At 46.6% G+C, this 25,417-nt stretch overlaps 1 protein-coding gene across 1 annotated transcript in view; it reads left to right on the top strand.

Moving 5' to 3' along the window:
* LOC136787871 (serine/threonine-protein kinase PAK 1-like) overlaps positions 1 to 22,366 on the top strand; it is a 55,213-nt gene extending 32,847 nt beyond the window's left edge. Inside the window, exon 5 of the mRNA XM_066985256.1 lies at positions 754 to 22,366. Coding sequence (XP_066841357.1) covers positions 754 to 987 — 234 coding nt within the window. The 3' untranslated portion in view covers positions 988 to 22,366. The remainder of the gene's footprint in view (positions 1 to 753) is intronic.
* Positions 22,367 to 25,417: the final 3,051 nt, after the last annotated feature.

Raw genomic sequence — 25,417 nt, 5'->3', positions numbered from 1 at the left:
GGGTGCTTTGCTCTCATTTAACTTAACTTGTTGCAGTTCCCAGGCTATCAGACCTCTACCTTGAGATGTGATGAGCGATGAGCTCAAAAGGCCTCTGCCAGCTGTCTGTTTCCTTTTAAAAGGCATCTAGCGATTTTCTTTTAAGAATAAAATTTTGCAGTGGATGAATTCTGAATTTCCTGATTCTTAGAAAATTCTTCATTCGCAAGCAGCAGCAAAACGACTCCACTCGTTTCTGTAGGGTGTTAAGTGCTGCTTGAGAACCTACTGGCCATCTTTTGTAAGGGACCAACTGCATCTTTAGAGTATTGACTTTTGAGGCCTTGTGCAGTTGGGCAAAGTATCGAGAGAACAAAGCCTCCTGATTATTCAGGGGTACCTTCCCATGAGGATATAGTTATTGCAGGAGTCGAGCACTGGCAGAGCTGTGCCAGCCAACTTCCCTATGTAAACACAGTCTGGACTGCTGGTTTTGTCCTCTTAATCCCTTGAGAGGGCTGCAGGATCCAAACCCAGATTACGAGGGTAAAGCAAGAAAGGATTGGATCCCATCCACATAAAAATAAGGCCGGCAGCTCTTCTCTTTGCTGAAACTTAAGCATTTCTTCGTCACCCTGATAAGGGTTTTTGTTTTGGTTTTGTTTTTCCCCATTGAACTGTGGGGAGGGAGAGGAAAAATGGGTGCCTCTGTGAACCGCAGCTGGAGTCTGACCTTCGTAACCTCCTGTTTCTTTGGTGCTTGCTTTGCTTTAGGCCCTGTATCTCATTGCTACTAACGGGACTCCGGAACTGCAGAATCCAGAAAAGCTTTCACCCATATTCCGAGACTTCTTAAATCGCTGTCTTGAAATGGACGTGGAAAAAAGAGGTTCTGCAAAAGAGCTGCTCCAGGTAAGTGCTGGGGAACAGGACGGAATTCAGCATTCTAGACTGAGAATAGGCACGCGGAGAAATGTCATTTGGGGTCTTAAATACTGCGTCATCTGAAGTCACAAGCACAGCAGAGATGATTTACCATGAAGAAACGAACAAAAAAACCCAAAACGAACCAACCAAAAAACCCCAAATCCATACCGAAGCGTTTACAGAGTACTTTCCTTTTTGTGCTGTACTTGCTACTGGCAGCAGCTGTGCAGCGTGTTCTGTAACCAACCTCAAATAATTGCCGTGCCCCGAGCCTGCCAACTGCTGAGCCCCTTAATTCCCGTGGCTTCTGCACGCAGCTCACCCTAACATCTGGCTGTGGTGTTGCGGTCTGGCCATGCTTGTTCCCATTTGGATAACAGGAGGGCTTCCAGCTATCGAATGCTCTGGTTGTCTCCCTTCTGGGGGAGAGTTCCCAAAGCTTTTTGGAAGGGGCACGTCTTGCACTAACTGCAGCAGTTTGGCGTGAACACATTTTGCCAGATACAGCTCTTCCTGCAGAGGTGATGGAACCAAGCTTGTGAGAAATCCTCAGTTATTTCACTGAAAACCTGGTGTCTTTGTCTGGACTCCTGGTGAAAGTGAAGGACGAAGCTGCCAGGCTTTTTACCAACACAGATGAGGAGTGTTCATGTGTTTCCTTTTGTCAAACCTCCCACGGGGGTGGAAAATGTGCTTCAGCTCTTTGTAAAATAAATCTGTGATGATGGGGCCCTCAGACCTCGACTGTGAGACAGTTGTCTCTTTTTTGGTGTTCCTTTCTTTCCTTTAGTTTGTTTACTGGGTTCAGCTTTGGGAGTGCTGCTGCCGTTCTGAGACTCTAAAGAAGCATTAATCAGCGGCAGAAAGAATGGCAGTAGATGAAAGCTGACTTTTTCTCCTGGACTTGCCAACTCCAGAGTATCAGAGAGCAGCAGTGCTGTGTCCCTTGGGGCAGGAGAACATTGGGACTGCAGCATTTCTGCCTGCCTTTACCTTTTGGTCTCGGATTTTTCCACCTCTGAAGTGTGTTCAGATTGGGTGGTTGATCCCTTCTGGTGCTCAGAAATCCTGGGGGACTTAGGGTGATTTCCCTTTGGTGAACTTGACCCATTTCTCCATCAACACAAGCAAAGCTGTGCCAGTATTGGTTATGTGGAAGCTGAGTTTTGTTATTTGACAGCAGGGAAGTATGGAGATCTGAGTCTTGTAGTGGTGATGTGTTGTCAAAGTAGAGTTATTCCTCTAACCCTGAACTGTAAAGCTCATGAGAAGAAGGGAAACATTATCACTAAAGCTGCCTTGATTCTCTCTGCCTTGCTGGAGGGTTTGTCTCCAGTTGGAGACTGCAGATGTGGTCACAAAACACTCCTTAAATTTATGCCCAAAGAGGTTTATGTTCCTGACGTCTTCACTTTTCCAAATCGCATTAAATTTTCCCCACTTTCCGTCTCATTCCTGCTCCAGCTTTCATTTTGAGATGCCAGGTGCTGAGGTTGAGCTTGTGGCTTTGACTCACCTCTGTGACCAAGGCAACTGGCTTTTATCATCAGTTCCTGCTGCTCCTACCCGTTCATTGACGTCTCATCATATAGCCAGCCTGTAAATTGCCCGTGGCAGGGAACCTCTCTTAGCCTTGCTCACGCAGTGCCCAACACAACAGGTTTCCGAGGTCCTTTGTCCCTGCTGAAGTACAAATAAATAGTGATTTTATTTCAGTGCTAGCAATAAAATAACAAAGTGAGAAATAGGACAGCTGCTTGGCCATGCTACAAGCAATCAATAGCATTATAAAAGCTGTGGAATAACTTCTCTCTAAGTAGGACAAATAACAATATTTAATTACAAGGATTTTGAGGTGTGCTGGTGGCTGTAGAGCTTAATCTCTGTTATTTAGCTAGGTCTACCTAGCTTTCCTGGTGTTAATGGATCAGTGTGGGTAGTTTGGAGGTTGCAACGTTACTTTGGGCAACTCTGAGCTTTGGCAAAGATGCATGTGCGGTCGGGATCCGTTTGCTCCTCATCTTCATGAAGCTGTTAAGTAACCCACCTAAAGTCACTGGGTATTTCTAAGGGCACTTGCCCTGCTTGCTTGCATCGCTATGTCCATCATGTCTAATTTGGCAAGACTCCTGCATGCACTGATGTTAAGTTCTGGGAGGCACAAGGCTGTTCATGCTCCTGCTATCTCAAAATGTGCAGTGGCTTTCCACAGGGGCAAAAGAAGCAGGGCATGGCTACAGCAAGTCAGGGACCTCCCACCTTGGGGTGCATCAGGCTACTGCTATCCTACCAAAAACATTCATCTCCAGAGGTTCAGCACTCTTGAGCAACCACAGCCAGCTGGCACTTCCCTGAGCACTTCTCCCTCCTACCCAAGTGATGTTCAGGGGGCGTAACACAGCAGAAATACCTTCTGCATTGAGCCACTGGTGGTTCCTGTGATGTGTGACTTCCCTACAAGACTGTTGGTATCACGCATCATAGCTAGACTTAGGTTAAACCATGGTCTGTTCTTCACCAGGTCTTAGGAGCACGTAGAGACCCTTTTTGAACCATGGTGGGCTGTGACCATGTTGGCTCCGTGTGAAAACTTGCGTTTGCCTTGTTTCCTAAGAGGCTGGCTGTGCTGCCTGCCTGTTATTTCTCAACAGTTTTTGGCTGAATCAGCGAATTTCAATCACCTGGGACAGACATCCTGACCTGCAGGGACATGGGATGGGGATGTGGAGGAGGGAGGATTCCACGTGTTGCAGGAAGGACCAGAGATCTTCACCCAGGCAATGCTTCCTTGTGATGTTTTACATCAGCAGCCCAACATGTCAGAAAGCTGAGCACGCTGATGCCCTTGCTGGAGCAGAGTTTTTACAGCAAGCAGTGCTTGGCGTGGTTTTGTTTGTGAGCATCGTAGTCTCTTCCTCCACCCAACTGAGGCCTGGAGGCCTCCTTCCACGTCCTTATTGTGAACTACTGAAGCAAACACTCTTCTGCCCAGCAGCCACCAGTGGCTGAACAAAGTGCTGCACGACAAAGCACTTGCTGTCTGTGCAAAGGCTCTCTCCGCCTGCACGCATCAGGGTTATTTTCTTCAGACAATCAGTTTCAATGAATTTAATTGTTATCACTCCCAAGGCAATCTTCTCATCCCCATTAGAGCTAAAAGGTTAAGCTGCGGGGTCTTGTTGTAGGACAGTTCAGGCTCAGGGGAGAAGAAAAATACTTTCTTGTTCAGTCTTTCAAACACAGAAGATGATATTTGCCTCTCTGCAGTTAAACACATTCATTCCAAGGGGTTTTGGGGAGGTAACTCGTGACTGTATAATGTAAAGGGGTTCAGATGTGCTGGGGCCTCTGCATTCATACACTAAGAAGACGACTCAAAATTGTACGTTGGTAGTGAAGTCCAAAGAGTGACCTCAAGCCTTCATCCCTGAGGGACTGGGGTATCATGGAAGCTCTGAAAGCCTGCATTTTTTTTTGCCAGAAAGTGAATGTAGAAACCTGGCTTGTGCTGTCAAGCCCCCATTGCAGTGAATCCCAGGGTATGTGTAGGAGCAGTTTGGAGGAGCCAGACCTGCTGGTGGTGGTTGTCCTTTGGCCTGAAGAAGTCTTGCTGTAGGTGGAACTGTGTGAGACACTGCTAAACGCAGCTGCTCTCCATGGAAGAGCAGATCAGACAGGTCCTGAGGCAGCTTTTGAGGAGCCAGAGCACACAGAGGACAGATCTTGTCCACATCACATCATCTCACCGGTCCATCAAGACGTGTTCTCCTCCACTGACCAGTGGAGCAACTGCGAGAGTTCCTCCTTCACCATCCGGGGATGAAAATTGGTGATTATACTTCTTGTAAGCTGGTAATGAGCTGTTACCTCTATCCATAAAAACGAGCTTTTCCTCCAATGGCATCCCCAAATATGCTGCATCTTTTGTAAGAAAGTTACACAGGAGTAGCAGGGGAGAGTCTAGTTGAGCACGGCCTCTGAAGTAGGTGTTTGGATGCACCTTAGGCAAGGACCAAGTCTTCGTAACATTGCTTGCCGAAAAGGGGAGATTTTGAAAGTGTCTTTTCCCTTCATTTTTCTAAAATGGCTTATTTAAATGTGCCTGGTTTAAGATCTTCAGCAGTAATTCAGTTCTCTGTGAACTGCTCCCGCGGTTACTCATCATGTCCTAGGTGTAGGATTCAATTAAAGGAGGCTGACATGTCAAGTAGCCCTTAAAGGCTGATCTGTATTCTCTGCTGAGCTTATCTTGCCTCAAATCAGCATCATCCTGGAAGGAGAGGGTATTTGTAGCTGGGTCAGAAACACCTTACATTCCTTTATAGTTGGGTTTCAGGAGAACAGCTCCCCTTCCCAGCACATTATTGCCCTAAATCTCTTTGTCCTGCTTTCACACAGTCCCACTGTGTTACAGTCTGCAAGGACCTGGATTATAAATTATCATCTCAGTGGAGCACTGATGACTGCTAACAGATGTTTTTTCTCTAAACCCTCACAGGTTTGCACAGCAGCAAGGCATCTGGGCTGGTGAAACTCATCACAAGGCACCTGGGCTGGTGAAACTTGTCACCAGGTTCATCAGTTGTCTGTGACAACCTGAAGCTAGTCTCCAGAAGAGCCACGGACTGGTTTTCCTCATCCTTTACTTGGTGTTCAGGGCATCTCAGGTTGTCCCCTGCCCTGGCTGGGGTTTTTGCTGTCCTTAAGGGACCCTGATCCCCAAGGGCTCCAACCTGCCAGCAGGGAAAGGAACACACCAGCCATAGGGCCACAGCTGGGGATTAAAAATTAACCTAATACAAACCAGAGGTTTTGAATCTCCAAGGCAGTTTTCCATGTTCTGAGACGTGCATTTCTTGCATTTCTTGCAATTACTGTCACTGTGTGCCTTCCTTTGCTCTCTGCTCTGTTTGTTTGTTTGTTTGTTTTGTGTTTTTGTTTTTTTTTGAGACTTTTATTCCCTGAGCTGTCCCCCATGGATGATGTGCCTTTAGTGACAACAAATACATAGAAAAAAAGTAAGGTTGCTGCTCTATTTTTCATGTCATGGCTGCTGGCCCAGGCCATATTCTATCTCTCAGAGTGCAGTCACAAAGTGTGTACCCCAAAATGCTCAACTATCTGTCACCCATGAGGAGGTTTTGACCCTACAAGGCAGTTTTGGTGAGTGCTTGGCCATTTCAGGAATGTATTTACTGTAGCAATAACCGCTTCTCTCCACCCACCTGTCCTGCCTTGCCATTGTGCAGAAAGGCCTAGAGTAAAGTGACTTCCCTATACAAAAATAATTCTAGAAATGCCTCATTTTGTCATTTTGTACCAGGATGCAAATAATCTCTTCTTGCTTTCCCAGGTCCTAGCGATGTGTTTGCTTGCAGAAGGTCAGCAGCTGTACCTGCACTGGAGTCACAAGGTGGGGAGAGGGTTTTCTGGTAACCCTAACCATGCTTTAAACCATCAGCCTGTGGTGTTTCCCTGCGTGCAAAACAGCTTAGATCATAGGAGAGAGGGAGGAGGTTAATCTTAGGAGGCTTTAAATATCCATACTAATGATATCTCCAAGTGAGCTAATCACCCCAAGCTCCCTGCGCGGTCAGATGAGGGAAATGAACCCTCTGAGGATGCAAATCATCCAGCTGGTCATAGACACTTAAATTGAGATGAGATGAATCACACCTAAAGTACCTTTTTTCCCCACTGGCTCTAAAAGGAGCCCGTGGTGACTCACTGAGGTGAGGATGTCTGCATTTAACATGTCTACATGTGGTTGCATGTAGACAAAGGCAAAGTTTCCATGAGGAGCACAGCGTAAGTCCCTGTAGCAGGACCCAACAGCTTTAAAAACAGTGGCCGCTTCCTCTGCAGAACAGAAACCTGGCTTTTCCAAGGCATTCTGGTGCCCCGTGTCTTTTGGTCTTGGGGTGGTTTTGGAAAAGCCACGTGGAGTTTGGAAGGCATAGAAACAACTCCTCAGAGAGCTGTTGCTGCAAAATGATGCTTTAGAAACCACCTTTCTTAAGAACTTCTTGAAAGCCAGGTGAGGCTTTTAAAAAAAGAGCCATGAAGCTTAGGGGAAAGCGTAATAAGATTGCAAATCTTGCAGTGGAGTGGAATAGTTGAATGTCAAAATACTCGATCCTCTGTTTCTTCATTTACACAGTGGAAACGATCAATTTTACTATCAAAAATGGGCTTCCAGAAGATCCAGAAAGCTGTAGAGCAATTTGTGGAAAACACCAACGCTGCATCCCTATGTGGAAGAGATTAGGGACTGATTATTAGGATGCTGATCTGTAGGATCTCCCTGAAGACTGGTTAGGGCCTTGGTCCAATTTCTACTCGTGTTTAGTTCTCAGCAGGCAAATAAGGTTCCAAGAAGAGCCTGCCATCATAACTGCTTGGTACCAACCTGGGCAAGAAGCCACAGCACGGAATGAGCTACCCCTTCGCTTTTTTTTAGTTAAAGATTAAATTCTTATTTCTGAACTACAGAAATGTTTGCAGTTGCTGAAGCCTCTTCCAAAGCAACTCAGCATAAGGAAGCTGTGCTGATGTCTCTTTTGGGTTTAACTTGGTGTTTCTGAGTTCAGCCAACTACAGAATTTAACGATAGTTGTTCATCTAGGCTCCATCTGCATCAACAGACAGAGAGAGGCATCCCTTATCATAAAGCAAGTGGAAATGGATCACCTCTGTAAATTCCTCTCTTTCTCCCGTGACTAGAGAGGGAGCCTTGAGGGCTGACTCAGGTTAGGTACTTAACTTGTAAAATCAGTTTTGCCATGCAGAAAATCCAATTTATAGCACTGTGGGTCTGGTTTTAGTCCCATTAGATCTCTTTGTCTATGAAGTGGCACAGCCAAGCTTGTGCATCCCGAATGTATTGAGTCCAAGCTGATTAAAGAAGCCTGTTAGGCAACTAGATTGCACACCCTATGCAGAAATGCCAAAGCTTATTAATGTCCTTTGTATCTCCCCAGATTGGGACTTTTCTTGTCCTGGGCTTCTCTATCACAGCCCTCTTCATATTACCTGTACTCTGGGGAGATCAGTGGAAAACAGTCCGCCTCTCGTTCCAGGTAAGAGGCTTGTTTGAAAGGAGGTTCTTTGAAAAAAACAACTGGTTTCTTGAAGTATTGTGTGGCAATCAGTGGAAAATATTCCATACGTGAAATGGTTTTCACATGGGTTTTCCTGGCAGTCTGTGCAGTTTTGTATAAACTTTTATTAAGACTTAACATTTCCCGTAGGGAGGAAGGAAGCCAAGACCTGAGGTTTGGTATCAAGCTATCTGTTTGATGTAACATGTCTCCTTTGGGGAAGTTGTATCTTTTTTTTCCCTTTTTTTTTGGCAAACTTGTTGTAAGTGCACTGTTAATTAGCAGGTGCTGAGGGCAAGTAAATCAGATCCCTTTGGCTGGTGGGGTTACTGGAGTGAGAATTCAATCCCTACTCAGCTCATGCCAGCTCAGCAGCTTTTAGCATTAGTCCAATTTCAGTCTCCTACAACCCAGAAGAGCTTCATCCCCTGAGGATGGGAATCAGGGCTAATGCACTGGCAAAGGTTAAGAGAAAGTGTCAGCTTCTCCTCCCTTTTGCAGACTCTAGGGGAGGAGGATGGGGAGAAGGAGACACAAAATCTTTTGGGTTTCCCACAGGTGTGGTTTATTTGGGGTGTTCATGCCCTTTGTGATGCTTCAGCTGGCCTCCTGCTGCTGTTCCCAAAGGACACCAGTCTTTAACAAATCCTGTGTCCTCTCCACTAGCCCTGCATAACTATCTCAAATATCCTGGACGTCTCAGGTGGCACCTTTGTTTATGCAACTGCATCCTGCTTCTGGTCAAAAGCAGTTGGGATCAGGTGTCCAGGGCAGACAGTCTCACACACAATGACATCTCTCAATGACTTCTGCTTTTCTTCAACCCTTACATCTTAAGAGAGTTGGCCAAGCGATAGGAAAGGCTGAGGAAATTCGAGTTTGTTGACATTAGATTGATGATTTAGTTGCAGTGGAGATGACTGTTACATGGATAAGATTGGATTGGAGTAGATTGGATTAAAACTGGTGCTCTCTGGAAGGTGTTCACAGGTTATGATGTAGTAGTAAATGTGATTGTTTGCCAAGCCATCCTGGACAAGGACAGACTCGTCCCTTTTGGCTGTTTGAGAGGAAAGGAGAGCTTTATACTGAAGTGAGGAGCACTCCTCAGAGCAGGGAACCAGCCTGGCACATCTCTCTCCCCTGACTCAAGATGAGTTTTGTGGATCCAGCCTGGGTGTGGGAGATAATGAACTGCTGGTGTCCACAGCAGGAGCCCATCTATGAGGGAGGCTGCAGCTGTGTTGGGGCTTGTTTCTGTCTGTATCCACACTTCATCCTTTGAATAAAATCCCTTTTTCTCCTTTCTGATTCAAAATAAAGTTAATAAGAATCATTTAAGGAATAAGAAGTCTTTGATGTACCAGTCCATACTAGAGTAAAGGTATCACTTCTTTCTTGCAAAAAAAATGTAGAGTTGGCTGTCCAGCAGTGATGTAAAGATCCAGTATGAAAACAGTAATTCCCCTTGTCCTTTTTGGCATCAGCCAGAGTAGAAATGGACTGGCTGCAGGAATTGCTAAATTGCTGAGTAACCGATGATGAATAAGTGGCTTTCCCCTTTATTTCAATGGGGGATTAAAATGATTGACGTTGGTGCTGGCAGGTTTCTAGGGGACTCTTGTAGTAATGCTCTACTTCTTGCATTTCCTTCCCTGCAGGTTGCAACCAAACAGATGAATTTGCAGCAGCAGCCCAAGAAAGAAGTGATTATCAATGAAATCCTGGTAATGAGGGAAAACAAAAACCCCAACATCGTCAACTACTTGGACAGGTACGTCGTGATTTGAAGGGTTCACCGAGGGGCTCTGGAAAACACTTCCTTGCCACTGTCTTAAGTGATCCATCTCAGCTCAATGTAGATCTAGGACGATCTTGCATTGCTTAATGGATGTCGCAAGGTTGGGGTGTGGGTCGCTTAGTGGTCTCCATCTATATCCTAGGAGAAACAAGTGTCTGAATTGGTATTAATGGAGTATTTAGGCTCTCTTTAGAGATGCTGACAGCAATGGCATTAGCAGCATGCTGTCAGGACCCCATTTTCCAAGGCGCTCTACCAAATTTCACCCGACAAGCCATTTCCTTCCTGATGCTACAGGAGAAATGGGAATCCCTTGAACTGTGTTATTTGTTTTCCTCTTCCTCTTCTTTCCTCCTCCCTGAGCAATACTAACGTTCTGCTTGCAGAGGAGTAACCCTTCAATGTTCAGATGGTAATCGTGTCCCTGTGGCTGTCCACGTAAGGGAGGAAAGGAGAGGTGGCACAGAGTGGAATAGTCCTGATAGACACTAGGATAGACACTGATGCATTGTGTCAAGCCTGGATCATTCACCTTATGCTCAAGCTAGTTGCAGTGGAGCTGCAGCAGGGTTTCCAGCCTGCTGCCCTCGTCAGAAACAAGCAGTCTTGATTAACTACAAGTTTGGCTTTTTGTAGGGAAAACTGTGCCTAGATGGGTGAGCTTCAGACTTTAATCTTGGCAGCTCATCTTCTGAAGATGGAACGGAGGGATGTGACCCAGAATCTCTTCTGGGAATCGGAGAGAGAGAATTTGGACACTCGCTTGCTCTGCATGGATATCAAAAGCCTATCAACTGTTGCCTTAACATCTTCCTCTGATGTCCTAGCTAAAAAAAGTACTTCTCATGCTGCAGCATCCACTGTGGTGCTGAATTTATATGGTGCTGTGTTCCATGTTATAAGTACGGATGTAAAGAGCTGCCTTACCGAAAGGACAAAGCCTGCTGGTGAAATTTTGAGGAAGGGGTGCGTTTGTGCAGGGAAAGTGGTGCTGGGCACTCTTAGAAACGGCAGAAATTACCTGTGCAAAATGAGCAAAGCAGAAAAGAACATTTAAGGATTGCATGTGGGCTGAAAGTGTGTATTTCTCCAGGCTGATCAGAGGCTTTGTTTTGGGAAAACTGTTTGAGATGCATGTTCTTCCTTTAGAGAGAACATCCCCGTGTACATGCACATGCCTTGTCTAGCCAATACATCCCAGCTGTAGGGTAGCTGCACGTCCTGCTGTCTTGTTTAAACTTCCAGCAACAAGAGCCGCTTCTTTCGTCCTCGACTTTCTCTCGCTAAGCTTTTTCAGGGGGATTAGCTTTTGTTCGAGTGCAGCAAATGGACAGAACAGCAACGAGGGTGAACGCTGGGGGTTCTTGTGCCTATTGTGGGGCTTTGCAAGCGCAGGATCTTGCTGCTGGGCAGCTGCATCCCTCCTGCCTGCCCTAATGTGCCTGCTGGTTTCCTGAGTGCTGAGTGAAGCTGGTGTTTGAGCGCTGCTTGCTGGCTTCCACCTACTGCTGTCACAGAAGGAAGGATGTGCTGGCCGCTGTGGGACCTGTTTCCTTTTTTGTGGTTCTTTTTTGACAGTGCAGACAGGTACTCCCCCCCTTCTGAGTACCTACTGGAAGCTGCAAGATGCTCACCAGTATAAACCAGCCCTCCCATCCCTCTGCCTCAGCTCCTGGCCTTATGCAAGGGTTTCCAGTGTCTCTTACCTGCCTTTACCTCTCTTACCTACTTCCTAGTAGTTACGAGGTCTTACTAGATGTTAAGAGGTCTGGCTGGCTCACAGGCCCCCAAACACCACCGTGCAAATGGGGCATTTAGGATTCAGGCAGTGCTCTGCTGCCCTGTGTGGCACAAAGGTGTGCTGGGAAGCTTAAGCCCTAACTCAGCTGTACTTTTATTGCTGAGTGTAGAAGCATGCGTATCTGAAGACAGTGACCCTGCACAGACAAGCAGCCACTTGTGCTGAATTACCTTCTGGTCCTGCCTGTGTTTTTCTCCCGTGTGAAAGAGGCCCTCAGAGACCTGTTTCTAAATGTAGGCACCTAAAGTTAGAGGATGCCCAGCGTGAGGCAGAGCAAAGTTCTGCCTCGGGGTTTCTTTTGGAAGAGGAACCCTCGTTAACCTAACAAACCCCACAAACCCTCATTTTAGGTGATAGCCACTGTTACGGAACTGCGCTTCCCAGTAACCCCAACTCCCAGCTTGTATGTGTCGACTTCTTGATGAATTCTCCTGCCAGCAGGCAGAAGCTTGCAATTTGATTCTCTGCCGCCTCTCTCGACTCATCCGTCTGCTCCTTTCCAAACGGGGCAGATAAGCTGTGAAGGTGGGGTTTATGGTTTTCAAGCTGATGGTTCCTTCCTTCGGGAATGTGTCATCCTGATGCATCTGTTGTGAAAGGTTGTGTTGATTTTTTTCTGGATGGGCCCAAGAAGGCAGAAGTGGTTGGTGATGATTTTTTTTTACATGAGTTAATGCTGGTGCCTTCAACCCAGGTCTTCTGCTTCTAGGCATGAGCACACGTGCTCCCAGCAGAGAACAATATCCCAAATGGATGTGAAAAGTCACCCTCATCTCAGCTTTTTCCTATTTATCTTCCTACAGGCTTCCTACAGATGAGATTTTTCAAATGCACGATGCTTAAAAAATGGTGTTCTTGAAAAAGACCTGAAAAGTTGTACGTGGGCAACCACCCAGGACTGTCCGTGTGCCTGGGCAAGGGTAGGCCGTTGCTTCGGGTAGGAGGATGCCAGTGGTGTCAGAACAGCCCACAGCCACCTTTTTCAGTGCAAGAGCCCTTGAAAAATCATGCTGTGCACCAGCTGTTTAGGGATGCATGCTTGGACCCCGTCCTTTCCTGGTATCTCTTTCCTCTCTCTCCCAGTGTTGGAAGGAATCGTGAGCTTGTCTCTTTCTTAGCCTGGGCCCTTCCCATGGCAGAAGAAATCAGCCTTGCTTTTGTGGGCAGGAAACTTTGAACCTGCTCTTCCATCACCTCAGCCCTGTTTTCTCCTCAGCTTTCTGCACTCACCCTTTGTCTGCTCTTTCAGGTTGTGGTCAGATCCTCCAACACACAGAAGTTGCCATGAGTACCTGGTGCCCCAGTACATTTCAATATTCTGTTCAAGCCTCATGTTTCCCTGCACTTCTAAGATAGCTTTAAAACCCAGTGCGTTCTGACTCAGGAAACGGTGACATGCTCATATTTGCTTGTTCTAAAAGCTGTTTTTGGCACTTCAGCTACCTTGTAGGAGAAGAGCTCTGGGTCGTCACGGAGTACTTGGCAGGAGGCTCCCTAACAGATGTTGTGACAGAGACCTGCATGGACGAAGGACAAATCGCAGCTGTGTGCCGAGAGGTAAAGCTGCACCCACAGCCTGGGCGAGCTGTGAGGAGGAAGGGGACAGGGCTTTCTCTGATGTATTCTGCTGGAGGAGCTGTCTACAGCTTCTCTACTGCTGCAGTCATCTTCTCAGAGGATGATTTCACTGGGGAGGTGGTGGCATGCTCCTGTTAGCTTTCACCCTAGAGTGAGGACTGCAAAATGGGGCTGGAATCCTTGCGGTTACGCCTGTTTTCTTCAGGGCTAACCTGTCCTCCTGCTGGTCCCAGTGGGGATGTCTCTGTAGCCCTGCACATACTGGATATAGAAAAGGCTCTAAAAAGCTAAGCCCGTGCTACTCAAAATGCACATTGTTAGAGTCCATAGCTGGCTAAATGTACTTAATGCACAGTAAGAACCTCGTCCTTTCTTTTTTCAGTGTCTCCAGGCTCTGGAATTCCTCCACTCGAACCAAGTTATTCACAGAGACATCAAGAGTGACAACATCCTGCTGGGCATGGACGGCTCCGTCAAACTAAGTATGAGGGGAAGAGCGCTGGTGGTGACTTTAGTTATCAACCCAGGCTTCTTCCCTGCTACGGGACAGGCCTGGTGGGGAGATGGGTGCTTGAGATGCTTGGTGCTGTGGTGGTGGAGGGTGTGTAGAAATGCTGCAGTAGGTATTTTTGTGGCATCTGTTTCAATGGAGATTGGCAAGCATAAATCCCTGTGAACTGCTAACAGACGTGCAATGAGATTTGGTGTTCATTTAGCCTTGGGCCATCTGTTTGTGTTGTGTGAAGTAACAGGATTTTAATGCACCTCCGGTCTAGAAAGCTGGGTTTTTAGGTGGAGGGTGACAAGCCTTTCTCCGTTTGTGATCCGTCGAGTCTTGAAAATACTGCAGGTACTTGGGTGATGGAGGTGGGTGGAGGGGAAGTTGCAATCTGTTCAGCTAGAAAGCATTTAATCTTACAAACCCAGTGTGTAGTAGTGTGTAAGCGATTAGAGGTGTCTAATTTCTTATATTAGGAGTGAGTTTCTATAGCTGAGTAATTGGTAACGACAGACACGGAGAAGGCTGAGGTACTCAGCAACTTCTTTGCCTCCGTCTGCGCTGGTAGATGGGCTTCCCAAGTCTTTCATTTCCCTGAACCCGTAGGTGGAGGCTGGGGGAGCAAAGTCCCACCGACTGTAAGTGCAGAGCAGGTTCGAGACCACCTGCTGAATGTAAACAGGTCCAGGTCTATGGGACCTGATGACATGAATCCCAGGGTCCTGAGGGAACTGGCTGATGGGGTTGCCAAGCCTCTCTCCATCACAGTTGAAAAGTCCTGGCAGTCGGGCGATGTCACTGGTGAGTGGAAAAATGGAAACGTCATGCCCCTACTCTTCAACAATCAAAACAAAGAACTGAACAAAGCGCGCTACTCTTCACCAATTAAAACAATTAGGAGACTTTTCTTCTCAGCAAGAGCGGTCAGGCACTGGGACGCGTTGCCCAGGGAGGTGGTGGAGTCCCTGTCCCTGGGGGTGTTCAAGGCAAGGTTGGACGTGGTGCTTGGGGACGTGGTTCCGTGGGTGACATTGTTCGTAGGGGGATGGTTGGACCAGGTGATCTTGGAGGGCTTTTCCAACCTTAATTTTTCTGTGATTCTATGATTCTGTGATCTTTTGGAAAGTCAAATGCAAATAAGACAGGGCCAAGCAATTTCCACAGGAAGGCTCTCCAGCTTTCTGTCTTCTCAAAGAAAATAATAAGTACCAAATAGGGAACTTAAATTTATTCTGAACACAGTATTTGCTCTAGAAAGCAAATCGTGTTTGAGAGATGGTACATCTTCTGGGGAAATATTATCTCTGGGACTGAAAATACGACCAGATAATACTGGTGGGTGTGGGTGGAGGGGGGACAGACTGGGCATTGCTTTCTGTTTTCACAGACCCAGGAACAGGCTTGAGAGCATGTGTTACACAGTGTATTACAGCTGCAAAATGCTGCAGTGCCACGTTTCACAGCATCCATGTACAGCTCTTTACTGATCACCAGCCTTCACATCGACAAGTGAGCAGCTCTGTGATGTTGATGGCCTCAGCGAGTCAGATTTAGAAGCTTACTCCTGAACACCTTGTTAACCACAAAAGCAGGCCTCCTTTGCAGCAGCAATGTAGCAGGCAGTGCAACAGGCTAGCTTGTACCACAGCTGTGGCATCAGTACGTGTTGTTTTTGGAGAAACCTGCTGATTTCTAACTTTTTCTTCCCTCCTGCTTTGCTTTTCCAGCTGACTTTGGCTTCCGCGCCGAGATCGCTCCCGAACAGAGCAAGCGCAGCACCGTGGTGGGGACCCCGTACTGGATGGCGCCTGAAGTGGTGACACGAAAAGCCTCCGGGCCCAAAGTGGACATCTGGTCACTGGGGATAATGGCCATCGAGATGATCGAAGGAGAACCCCCCTACCTCAATGAAAACCCCCTGAGAGTAAGCGAGTGCCTTTTTTTGCCCTCAGGCCTTCGCTGAGCCTGCTGGTTAACCTAGGCTCTGGAGGAGGCAGGTGAACCTCCGCTGTGGTTTCATCACATGCAGCTACACGTCTCCTTGGATGCTGTAGTGAGAAGATTGTGGTCATTTAAGTTAGAAGCCATGGCTGGTTCTGGGTGGCAGAGGGCACAGGCTCTTCCTGTTGCAGACCTTCAGGTAGGGTCTGAGTTAATCCTGTGGTGCATCCATAATTCCCCCCCTTCTGGAGAGGCTGACAGGGGCACCTTCTGGCCCCAGAGTGCCTGGCTTCTTAAATCCTTGTGAGTGGGGAAGAGAGCTGTCCTTGAATTCGAAGAATACCACATTACTCTTTTACAAACAGGGCTTTTTCTTGCTGGTGCATTGTTCTTCTTGGCATGCTCCCAGTAAAGCTCCAGGTTTAACAAGCCTTTAGTCAGGCTTTGCCCCTGCTGGTGTCTCTCCCTTCGTATTCTTTAATGAAAGGGGAAATTCTGTCAGTTTGTAAGAATGCGGCTGTTCTTGGTGTAAGCCAGTTTTATGGCTTTTTTTCCTAAGCTAAACAGGACGAAGGGATCTAGAACAGTTCTGTTTAACTTGTTTCCGCCTCTTTGACTGGAGGTGATTTTGGGAGAGAAGTGCAGCAGTGAAGAAATGCGAAAGGAAAATGTTGGTGTGGAGTTAAATGAGGATGGCTAAGCAACGGGGTGCTTTGCTCTCATTTAACTTAACTTGTTGCAGTTCCCAGGCTATCAGACCTCTACCTTGAGATGTGATGAGCGATGAGCTCAAAAGGCCTCTGCCAGCTGTCTGTTTCCTTTTAAAAGGCATCTAGCGATTTTCTTTTAAGAATAAAATTTTGCAGTGGATGAATTCTGAATTTCCTGATTCTTAGAAAATTCTTCATTCGCAAGCAGCAGCAAAACGACTCCACTCGTTTCTGTAGGGTGTTAAGTGCTGCTTGAGAACCTACTGGCCATCTTTTGTAAGGGACCAACTGCATCTTTAGAGTATTGACTTTTGAGGCCTTGTGCAGTTGGGCAAAGTATCGAGAGAACAAAGCCTCCTGATTATTCAGGGGTACCTTCCCATGAGGATATAGTTATTGCAGGAGTCGAGCACTGGCAGAGCTGTGCCAGCCAACTTCCCTATGTAAACACAGTCTGGACTGCTGGTTTTGTCCTCTTAATCCCTTGAGAGGGCTGCAGGATCCAAACCCAGATTACGAGGGTAAAGCAAGAAAGGATTGGATCCCATCCACATAAAAATAAGGCCGGCAGCTCTTCTCTTTGCTGAAACTTAAGCATTTCTTCGTCACCCTGATAAGGGTTTTTGTTTTGGTTTTGTTTTTCCCCATTGAACTGTGGGGAGGGAGAGGAAAAATGGGTGCCTCTGTGAACCGCAGCTGGAGTCTGACCTTCGTAACCTCCTGTTTGTTTGGTGCTTGCTTTGCTTTAGGCCCTGTATCTCATTGCTACTAACGGGACTCCGGAACTGCAGAATCCAGAAAAGCTTTCACCCATATTCCGAGACTTCTTAAATCGCTGTCTTGAAATGGACGTGGAAAAAAGAGGTTCTGCAAAAGAGCTGCTCCAGGTAAGTGCTGGGGAACAGGACGGAATTCAGCATTCTAGACTGAGAATAGGCACGCGGAGAAATGTCATTTGGGGTCTTAAATACTGCGTCATCTGAAGTCACAAGCACAGCAGAGATGATTTACCATGAAGAAACGAACAAAAAAACCCAAAACGAACCAACCAAAAAACCCCAAATCCATACCGAAGCGTTTACAGAGTACTTTCCTTTTTGTGCTGTACTTGCTACTGGCAGCAGCTGTGCAGCGTGTTCTGTAACCAACCTCAAATAATTGCCGTGCCCCGAGCCTGCCAACTGCTGAGCCCCTTAATTCCCGTGGCTTCTGCACGCAGCTCACCCTAACATCTGGCTGTGGTGTTGCGGTCTGGCCATGCTTGTTCCCATTTGGATAACAGGAGGGCTTCCAGCTATCGAATGCTCTGGTTGTCTCCCTTCTGGGGGAGAGTTCCCAAAGCTTTTTGGAAGGGGCACGTCTTGCACTAACTGCAGCAGTTTGGCGTGAACACATTTTGCCAGATACAGCTCTTCCTGCAGAGGTGATGGAACCAAGCTTGTGAGAAATCCTCAGTTATTTCACTGAAAACCTGGTGTCTTTGTCTGGACTCCTGGTGAAAGTGAAGGACGAAGCTGCCAGGCTTTTTACCGACACAGATGAGGAGTGTTCATGTGTTTCCTTTTGTCAGACCTCCCACGGGGGTGGAAAATGTGCTTCAGCTCTTTGTAAAATAAATCTGTGATGATGGGGCCCTCAGAGGTCGACTGTGAGACAGTTGTCTCTTTTTTGGTGTTCCTTTCTTTCCTTTAGTTTGTTTACTGGGTTCAGCTTTGGGAGTGCTGCTGCCGTTCTGAGACTCTAAAGAAGCATTAATCAGCGGCAGAAAGAATGGCAGTAGATGAAAGCTGACTTTTTCTCCTGGACTTGCCAACTCCAGAGTATCAGAGAGCAGCAGTGCTGTGTCCCTTGGGGCAGGAGAACATTGGGACTGCAGCATTTCTGCCTGCCTTTACCTTTTGGCCTCGGATTTTTCCACCTCTGAAGTGTGTTCAGATTGGGTGGTTGATCCCTTCTGGTGCTCAGAAATCCTGGGGGACTTAGGGTGATTTCCCTTTGGTGAACTTGACCCATTTCTCCATCAACACAAGCAAAGCTGTGCCAGTATTGGTTATGTGGAAGCTGAGTTTTGTTATTTGACAGCAGGGAAGTATGGAGATCTGAGTCTTGTAGTGGTGATGTGTTGTCAAAGTAGAGTTATTCCTCTAACCCTGAACTGTAAAGCTCATGAGAAGAAGGGAAACATTATCACTAAAGCTGCCTTGATTCTCTCTGCCTTGCTGGAGGGTTTGTCTCCAGTTGGAGACTGCAGATGTGGTCACAAAACACTCCTTAAATTTATGCCCAAAGAGGTTTATGTTCCTGACGTCTTCACTTTTCCAAATCGCATTAAATTTTCCCCACTTTCCGTCTCATTCCTGCTCCAGCTTTCATTTTGAGATGCCAGGTGCTGAGGTTGAGCTTGTGGCTTTGACTCACCTCTGTGACCAAGGCAACTGGCTTTTATCATCAGTTCCTGCTGCTCCTACCCGTTCATTGACGTCTCATCATATAGCCAGCCTGTAAATTGCCCGTGGCAGGGAACCTCTCTTAGCCTTGCTCACGCAGTGCCCAACACAACAGGTTTCCGAGGTCCTTTGTCCCTGCTGAAGTACAAATAAATAGTGATTTTATTTCAGTGCTAGCAATAAAATAACAAAGTGAGAAATAGGACAGCTGCTTGGCCATGCTACAAGCAATCAATAGCATTATAAAAGCTGTGGAATAACTTCTCTCTAAGTAGGACAAATAACAATATTTAATTACAAGGATTTTGAGGTGTGCTGGTGGCTGTAGAGCTTAATCTCTGTTATTTAGCTAGGTCTACCTAGCTTTCCTGGTGTTAATGGATCAGTGTGGGTAGTTTGGAGGTTGCAACGTTACTTTGGGCAACTCTGAGCTTTGGCAAAGATGCATGTGCGGTCGGGATCCGTTTGCTCCTCATCTTCATGAAGCTGTTAAGTAACCCACCTAAAGTCACTGGGTATTTCTAAGGGCACTTGCCCTGCTTGCTTGCATCGCTATGTCCATCATGTCTAATTTGGCAAGACTCCTGCATGCACTGATGTTAAGTTCTGGGAGGCACAAGGCTGTTCATGCTCCTGCTATCTCAAAATGTGCAGTGGCTTTCCACAGGGGCAAAAGAAGCAGGGCATGGCTACAGCAAGTCAGGGACCTCCCACCTTGGGGTGCATCAGGCTACTGCTATCCTACCAAAAACATTCATCTCCAGAGGTTCAGCACTCTTGAGCAACCACAGCCAGCTGGCACTTCCCTGAGCACTTCTCCCTCCTACCCAAGTGATGTTCAGGGGGCGTAACACAGCAGAAATACCTTCTGCATTGAGCCACTGGTGGTTCCTGTGATGTGTGACTTCCCTACAAGACTGTTGGTATCACGCATCATAGCTAGACTTAGGTTAAACCATGGTCTGTTCTTCACCAGGTCTTAGGAGCACGTAGAGACCCTTTTTGAACCATGGTGGGCTGTGACCATGTTGGCTCCGTGTGAAAACTTGCGTTTGCCTTGTTTCCTAAGAGGCTGGCTGTGCTGCCTGCCTGTTATTTCTCAACAGTTTTTGGCTGAATCAGCGAATTTCAATCACCTGGGACAGACATCCTGACCTGCAGGGACATGGGATGGGGATGTGGAGGAGGGAGGATTCCACGTGTTGCAGGAAGGACCAGAGATCTTCACCCAGGCAATGCTTCCTTGTGATGTTTTACATCAGCAGCCCAACATGTCAGAAAGCTGAGCACGCTGATGCCCTTGCTGGAGCAGAGTTTTTACAGCAAGCAGTGCTTGGCGTGGTTTTGTTTGTGAGCATCGTAGTCTCTTCCTCCACCCAACTGAGGCCTGGAGGCCTCCTTCCACGTCCTTATTGTGAACTACTGAAGCAAACACTCTTCTGCCCAGCAGCCACCAGTGGCTGAACAAAGTGCTGCACGACAAAGCACTTGCTGTCTGTGCAAAGGCTCTCTCCGCCTGCATGCATCAGGGTTATTTTCTTCAGACAATCAGTTTCAATGAATTTAATTGTTATCACTCCCAAGGCAATCTTCTCATCCCCATTAGAGCTAAAAGGTTAAGCTGCGGGGTCTTGTTGTAGGACAGTTCAGGCTCAGGGGAGAAGAAAAATACTTTCTTGTTCAGTCTTTCAAACACAGAAGATGATATTTGCCTCTCTGCAGTTAAACACATTCATTCCAAGGGGTTTTGGGGAGGTAACTCGTGACTGTATAATGTAAAGGGGTTCAGATGTGCTGGGGCCTCTGCATTCATACACTAAGAAGACGACTCAAAATTGTACGTTGGTAGTGAAGTCCAAAGAGTGACCTCAAGCCTTCATCCCTGAGGGACTGGGGTATCATGGAAGCTCTGAAAGCCTGCATTTTTTTTTGCCAGAAAGTGAATGTAGAAACCTGGCTTGTGCTGTCAAGCCCCCATTGCAGTGAATCCCAGGGTATGTGTAGGAGCAGTTTGGAGGAGCCAGACCTGCTGGTGGTGGTTGTCCTTTGGCCTGAAGAAGTCTTGCTGTAGGTGGAACTGTGTGAGACACTGCTAAACACAGCTGCTCTCCATGGAAGAGCAGATCAGACAGGTCCTGAGGCAGCTTTTGAGGAGCCAGAGCACACAGAGGACAGATCTTGTCCACATCACATCATCTCACCGGTCCATCAAGACGTGTTCTCCTCCACTGACCAGTGGAGCAACTGCGAGAGTTCCTCCTTCACCATCCGGGGATGAAAATTGGTGATTATACTTCTTGTAAGCTGGTAATGAGCTGTTACCTCTATCCATAAAAACGAGCTTTTCCTCCAATGGCATCCCCAAATATGCTGCATCTTTTGTAAGAAAGTTACACAGGAGTAGCAGGGGAGAGTCTAGTTGAGCACGGCCTCTGAAGTAGGTGTTTGGATGCACCTTAGGCAAGGACCAAGTCTTCGTAACATTGCTTGCCGAAAAGGGGAGGTTTTGAAAGTGTCTTTTCCCTTCATTTTTCTAAAATGGCTTATTTAAATGTGCCTGGTTTAAGATCTTCAGCAGTAATTCAGTTCTCTGTGAACTGCTCCCGCGGTTACTCATCATGTCCTAGGTGTAGGATTCAATTAAAGGAGGCTGACATGTCAAGTAGCCCTTAAAGGCTGATCTGTATTCTCTGCTGAGCTTATCTTGCCTCAAATCAGCATCATCCTGGAAGGAGAGGGTATTTGTAGCTGGGTCAGAAACACCTTACATTCCTTTATAGTTGGGTTTCAGGAGAACAGCTCCCCTTCCCAGCACATTATTGCCCTAAATCTCTTTGTCCTGCTTTCACACAGTCCCACTGTGTTACAGTCTGCAAGGACCTGGATTATAAATTATCATCTCAGTGGAGCACTGATGACTGCTAACAGATGTTTTTTCTCTAAACCCTCACAGGTTTGCACAGCAGCAAGGCATCTGGGCTGGTGAAACTCATCACAAGGCACCTGGGCTGGTGAAACTTGTCACCAGGTTCATCAGTTGTCTGTGACAACCTGAAGCTAGTCTCCAGAAGAGCCACGGACTGGTTTTCCTCATCCTTTACTTGGTGTTCAGGGCATCTCAGGTTGTCCCCTGCCCTGGCTGGGGTTTTTGCTGTCCTTAAGGGACCCTGATCCCCAAGGGCTCCAACCTGCCAGCAGGGAAAGGAACACACCAGCCATAGGGCCACAGCTGGGGATTAAAAATTAACCTAATACAAACCAGAGGTTTTGAATCTCCAAGGCAGTTTTCCATGTTCTGAGACGTGCATTTCTTGCATTTCTTGCAATTACTGTCACTGTGTGCCTTCCTTTGCTCTCTGCTCTGTTTGTTTGTTTGTTTGTTTGGTGTTTTTGTTTTTTTTTGAGACTTTTATTCCCTGAGCTGTCCCCCATGGATGATGTGCCTTTAGTGACAACAAATACATAGAAAAAAAGTAAGGTTGCTGCTCTATTTTTCATGTCATGGCTGCTGGCCCAGGCCATATTCTATCTCTCAGAGTGCAGTCACAAAGTGTGTACCCCAAAATGCTCAACTATCTGTCACCCATGAGGAGGTTTTGACCCTACAAGGCAGTTTTGGTGAGTGCTTGGCCATTTCAGGAATGTATTTACTGTAGCAATAACCGCTTCTCTCCACCCACCTGTCCTGCCTTGCCATTGTGCAGAAAGGCCTAGAGTAAAGTGACTTCCCTATACAAAAATAATTCTAGAAATGCCTCATTTTGTCATTTTGTACCAGGATGCAAATAATCTCTTCTTGCTTTCCCAGGTCCTAGCGATGTGTTTGCTTGCAGAAGGTCAGCAGCTGTACCTGCACTGGAGTCACAAGGTGGGGAGAGGGTTTTCTGGTAACCCTAACCATGCTTTAAACCATCAGCCTGTGGTGTTTCCCTGCGTGCAAAACAGCTTAGATCATAGGAGAGAGGGAGGAGGTTAATCTTAGGAGGCTTTAAATATCCATACTAATGATATCTCCAAGTGAGCTAATCACCCCAAGCTCCCTGCGCGGTCAGATGAGGGAAATGAACCCTCTGAGGATGCAAATCATCCAGCTGGTCATAGACACTTAAATTGAGATGAGGTGAATCACACCTAAAGTACCTTTTTTCCCCACTGGCTCTAAAAGGAGCCCGTGGTGACTCACTGAGGTGAGGATGTCTGCATTTAACATGTCTACATGTGGTTGCATGTAGACAAAGGCAAAGTTTCCATGAGGAGCACAGCGTAAGTCCCTGTAGCAGGACCCAACAGCTTTAAAAACAGTGGCCGCTTCCTCTGCAGAACAGAAACCTGGCTTTTCCAAGGCATTCTGGTGCCCCGTGTCTTTTGGTCTTGGGGTGGTTTTGGAAAAGCCACGTGGAGTTTGGAAGGCATAGAAACAACTCCTCAGAGAGCTGTTGCTGCAAAATGATGCTTTAGAAACCACCTTTCTTAAGAACTTCTTGAAAGCCAGGTGAGGCTTTTAAAAAAAGAGCCATGAAGCTTAGGGGAAAGCGTAATAAGATTGCAAATCTTGCAGTGGAGTGGAATAGTTGAATGTCAAAATACTCGATCCTCTGTTTCTTCATTTACACAGTGGAAACGATCAATTTTACTATCAAAAATGGGCTTCCAGAAGATCCAGAAAGCTGTAGAGCAATTTGTGGAAAACACCAACGCTGCATCCCTATGTGGAAGAGATTAGGGACTGATTATTAGGATGCTGATCTGTAGGATCTCCCTGAAGACTGGTTAGGGCCTTGGTCCAATTTCTACTCGTGTTTAGTTCTCAGCAGACAAATAAGGTTCCAAGAAGAGCCTGCCATCATAACTGCTTGGTACCAACCTGGGCAAGAAGCCACAGCACAGAATGAGCTACCCCTTTGCTTTTTTTTAGTTAAAGATTAAATTCTTATTTCTGAACTACAGAAATGTTTGCAGTTGCTGAAGCCTCTTCCAAAGCAACTCAGCATAAGGAAGCTGTGCTGATGTCTCTTTTGGGTTTAACTTGGTGTTTCTGAGTTCAGCCAACTACAGAATTTAACGATAGTTGTTCATCTAGGCTCCATCTGCATCAACAGACAGAGAGAGGCATCCCTTATCATAAAGCAAGTGGAAATGGATCACCTCTGTAAATTCCTCTCTTTCTCCCGTGACTAGAGAGGGAGCCTTGAGGGCTGACTCAGGTTAGGTACTTAACTTGTAAAATCAGTTTTGCCATGCAGAAAATCCAATTTATAGCACTGTGGGTCTGGTTTTAGTCCCATTAGATCTCTTTGTCTATGAAGTGGCACAGCCAAGCTTGTGCATCCCGAATGTATTGAGTCCAAGCTGATTAAAGAAGCCTGTTAGGCAACTAGATTGCACACCCTATGCAGAAATGCCAAAGCTTATTAATGTCCTTTGTATCTCCCCAGATTGGGACTTTTCTTGTCCTGGGCTTCTCTATCACAGCCCTCTTCATATTACCTGTACTCTGGGGAGATCAGTGGAAAACAGTCCGCCTCTCGTTCCAGGTAAGAGGCTTGTTTGAAAGGAGGTTCTTTGAAAAAAACAACTGGTTTCTTGAAGTATTGTGTGGCAATCAGTGGAAAATATTCCATACGTGAAATGGTTTTCACATGGGTTTTCCTGGCAGTCTGTGCAGTTTTGTATAAACTTTTATTAAGACTTAACATTTCCCGTAGGGAGGAAGGAAGCCAAGACCTGAGGTTTGGTATCAAGCTATCTGTTTGATGTAACATGTCTCCTTTGGGGAAGTTGTATCTTTTTTTTCCCTTTTTTTTTGGCAAACTTGTTGTAAGTGCACTGTTAATTAGCAGGTGCTGAGGGCAAGTAAATCAGATCCCTTTGGCTGGTGGGGTTACTGGAGTGAGAATTCAATCCCTACTCAGCTCATGCCAGCTCAGCAGCTTTTAGCATTAGTCCAATTTCAGTCTCCTACAACCCAGAAGAGCTTCATCCCCTGAGGATGGGAATCAGGGCTAATGCACTGGCAAAGGTTAAGAGAAAGTGTCAGCTTCTCCTCCCTTTTGCAGACTCTAGGGGAGGAGGATGGGGAGAAGGAGACACAAAATCTTTTGGGTTTCCCACAGGTGTGGTTTATTTGGGGTGTTCATGCCCTTTGTGATGCTTCAGCTGGCCTCCTGCTGCTGTTCCCAAAGGACACCAGTCTTTAACAAATCCTGTGTCCTCTCCACTAGCCCTGCATAACTATCTCAAATATCCTGGACGTCTCAGGTGGCACCTTTGTTTATGCAACTGCATCCTGCTTCTGGTCAAAAGCAGTTGGGATCAGGTGTCCAGGGCAGACAGTCTCACACACAATGACATCTCTCAATGACTTCTGCTTTTCTTCAACCCTTACATCTTAAGAGAGTTGGCCAAGCGATAGGAAAGGCTGAGGAAATTCGAGTTTGTTGACATTAGATTGATGATTTAGTTGCAGTGGAGATGACTGTTACATGGATAAGATTGGATTGGAGTAGATTGGATTAAAACTGGTGCTCTCTGGAAGGTGTTCACAGGTTATGATGTAGTAGTAAATGTGATTGTTTGCCAAGCCATCCTGGACAAGGACAGACTCGTCCCTTTTGGCTGTTTGAGAGGAAAGGAG

This window comes from Anser cygnoides, chromosome 31 (assembly GCF_040182565.1).
Source record: "Anser cygnoides isolate HZ-2024a breed goose chromosome 31, Taihu_goose_T2T_genome, whole genome shotgun sequence".
Taxonomy (NCBI): domain Eukaryota; kingdom Metazoa; phylum Chordata; class Aves; order Anseriformes; family Anatidae; genus Anser; species Anser cygnoides.
The sequence above is the reverse complement of the archived record's forward strand: the minus strand, read 5'-3'. Positions and strand labels throughout refer to the sequence as shown.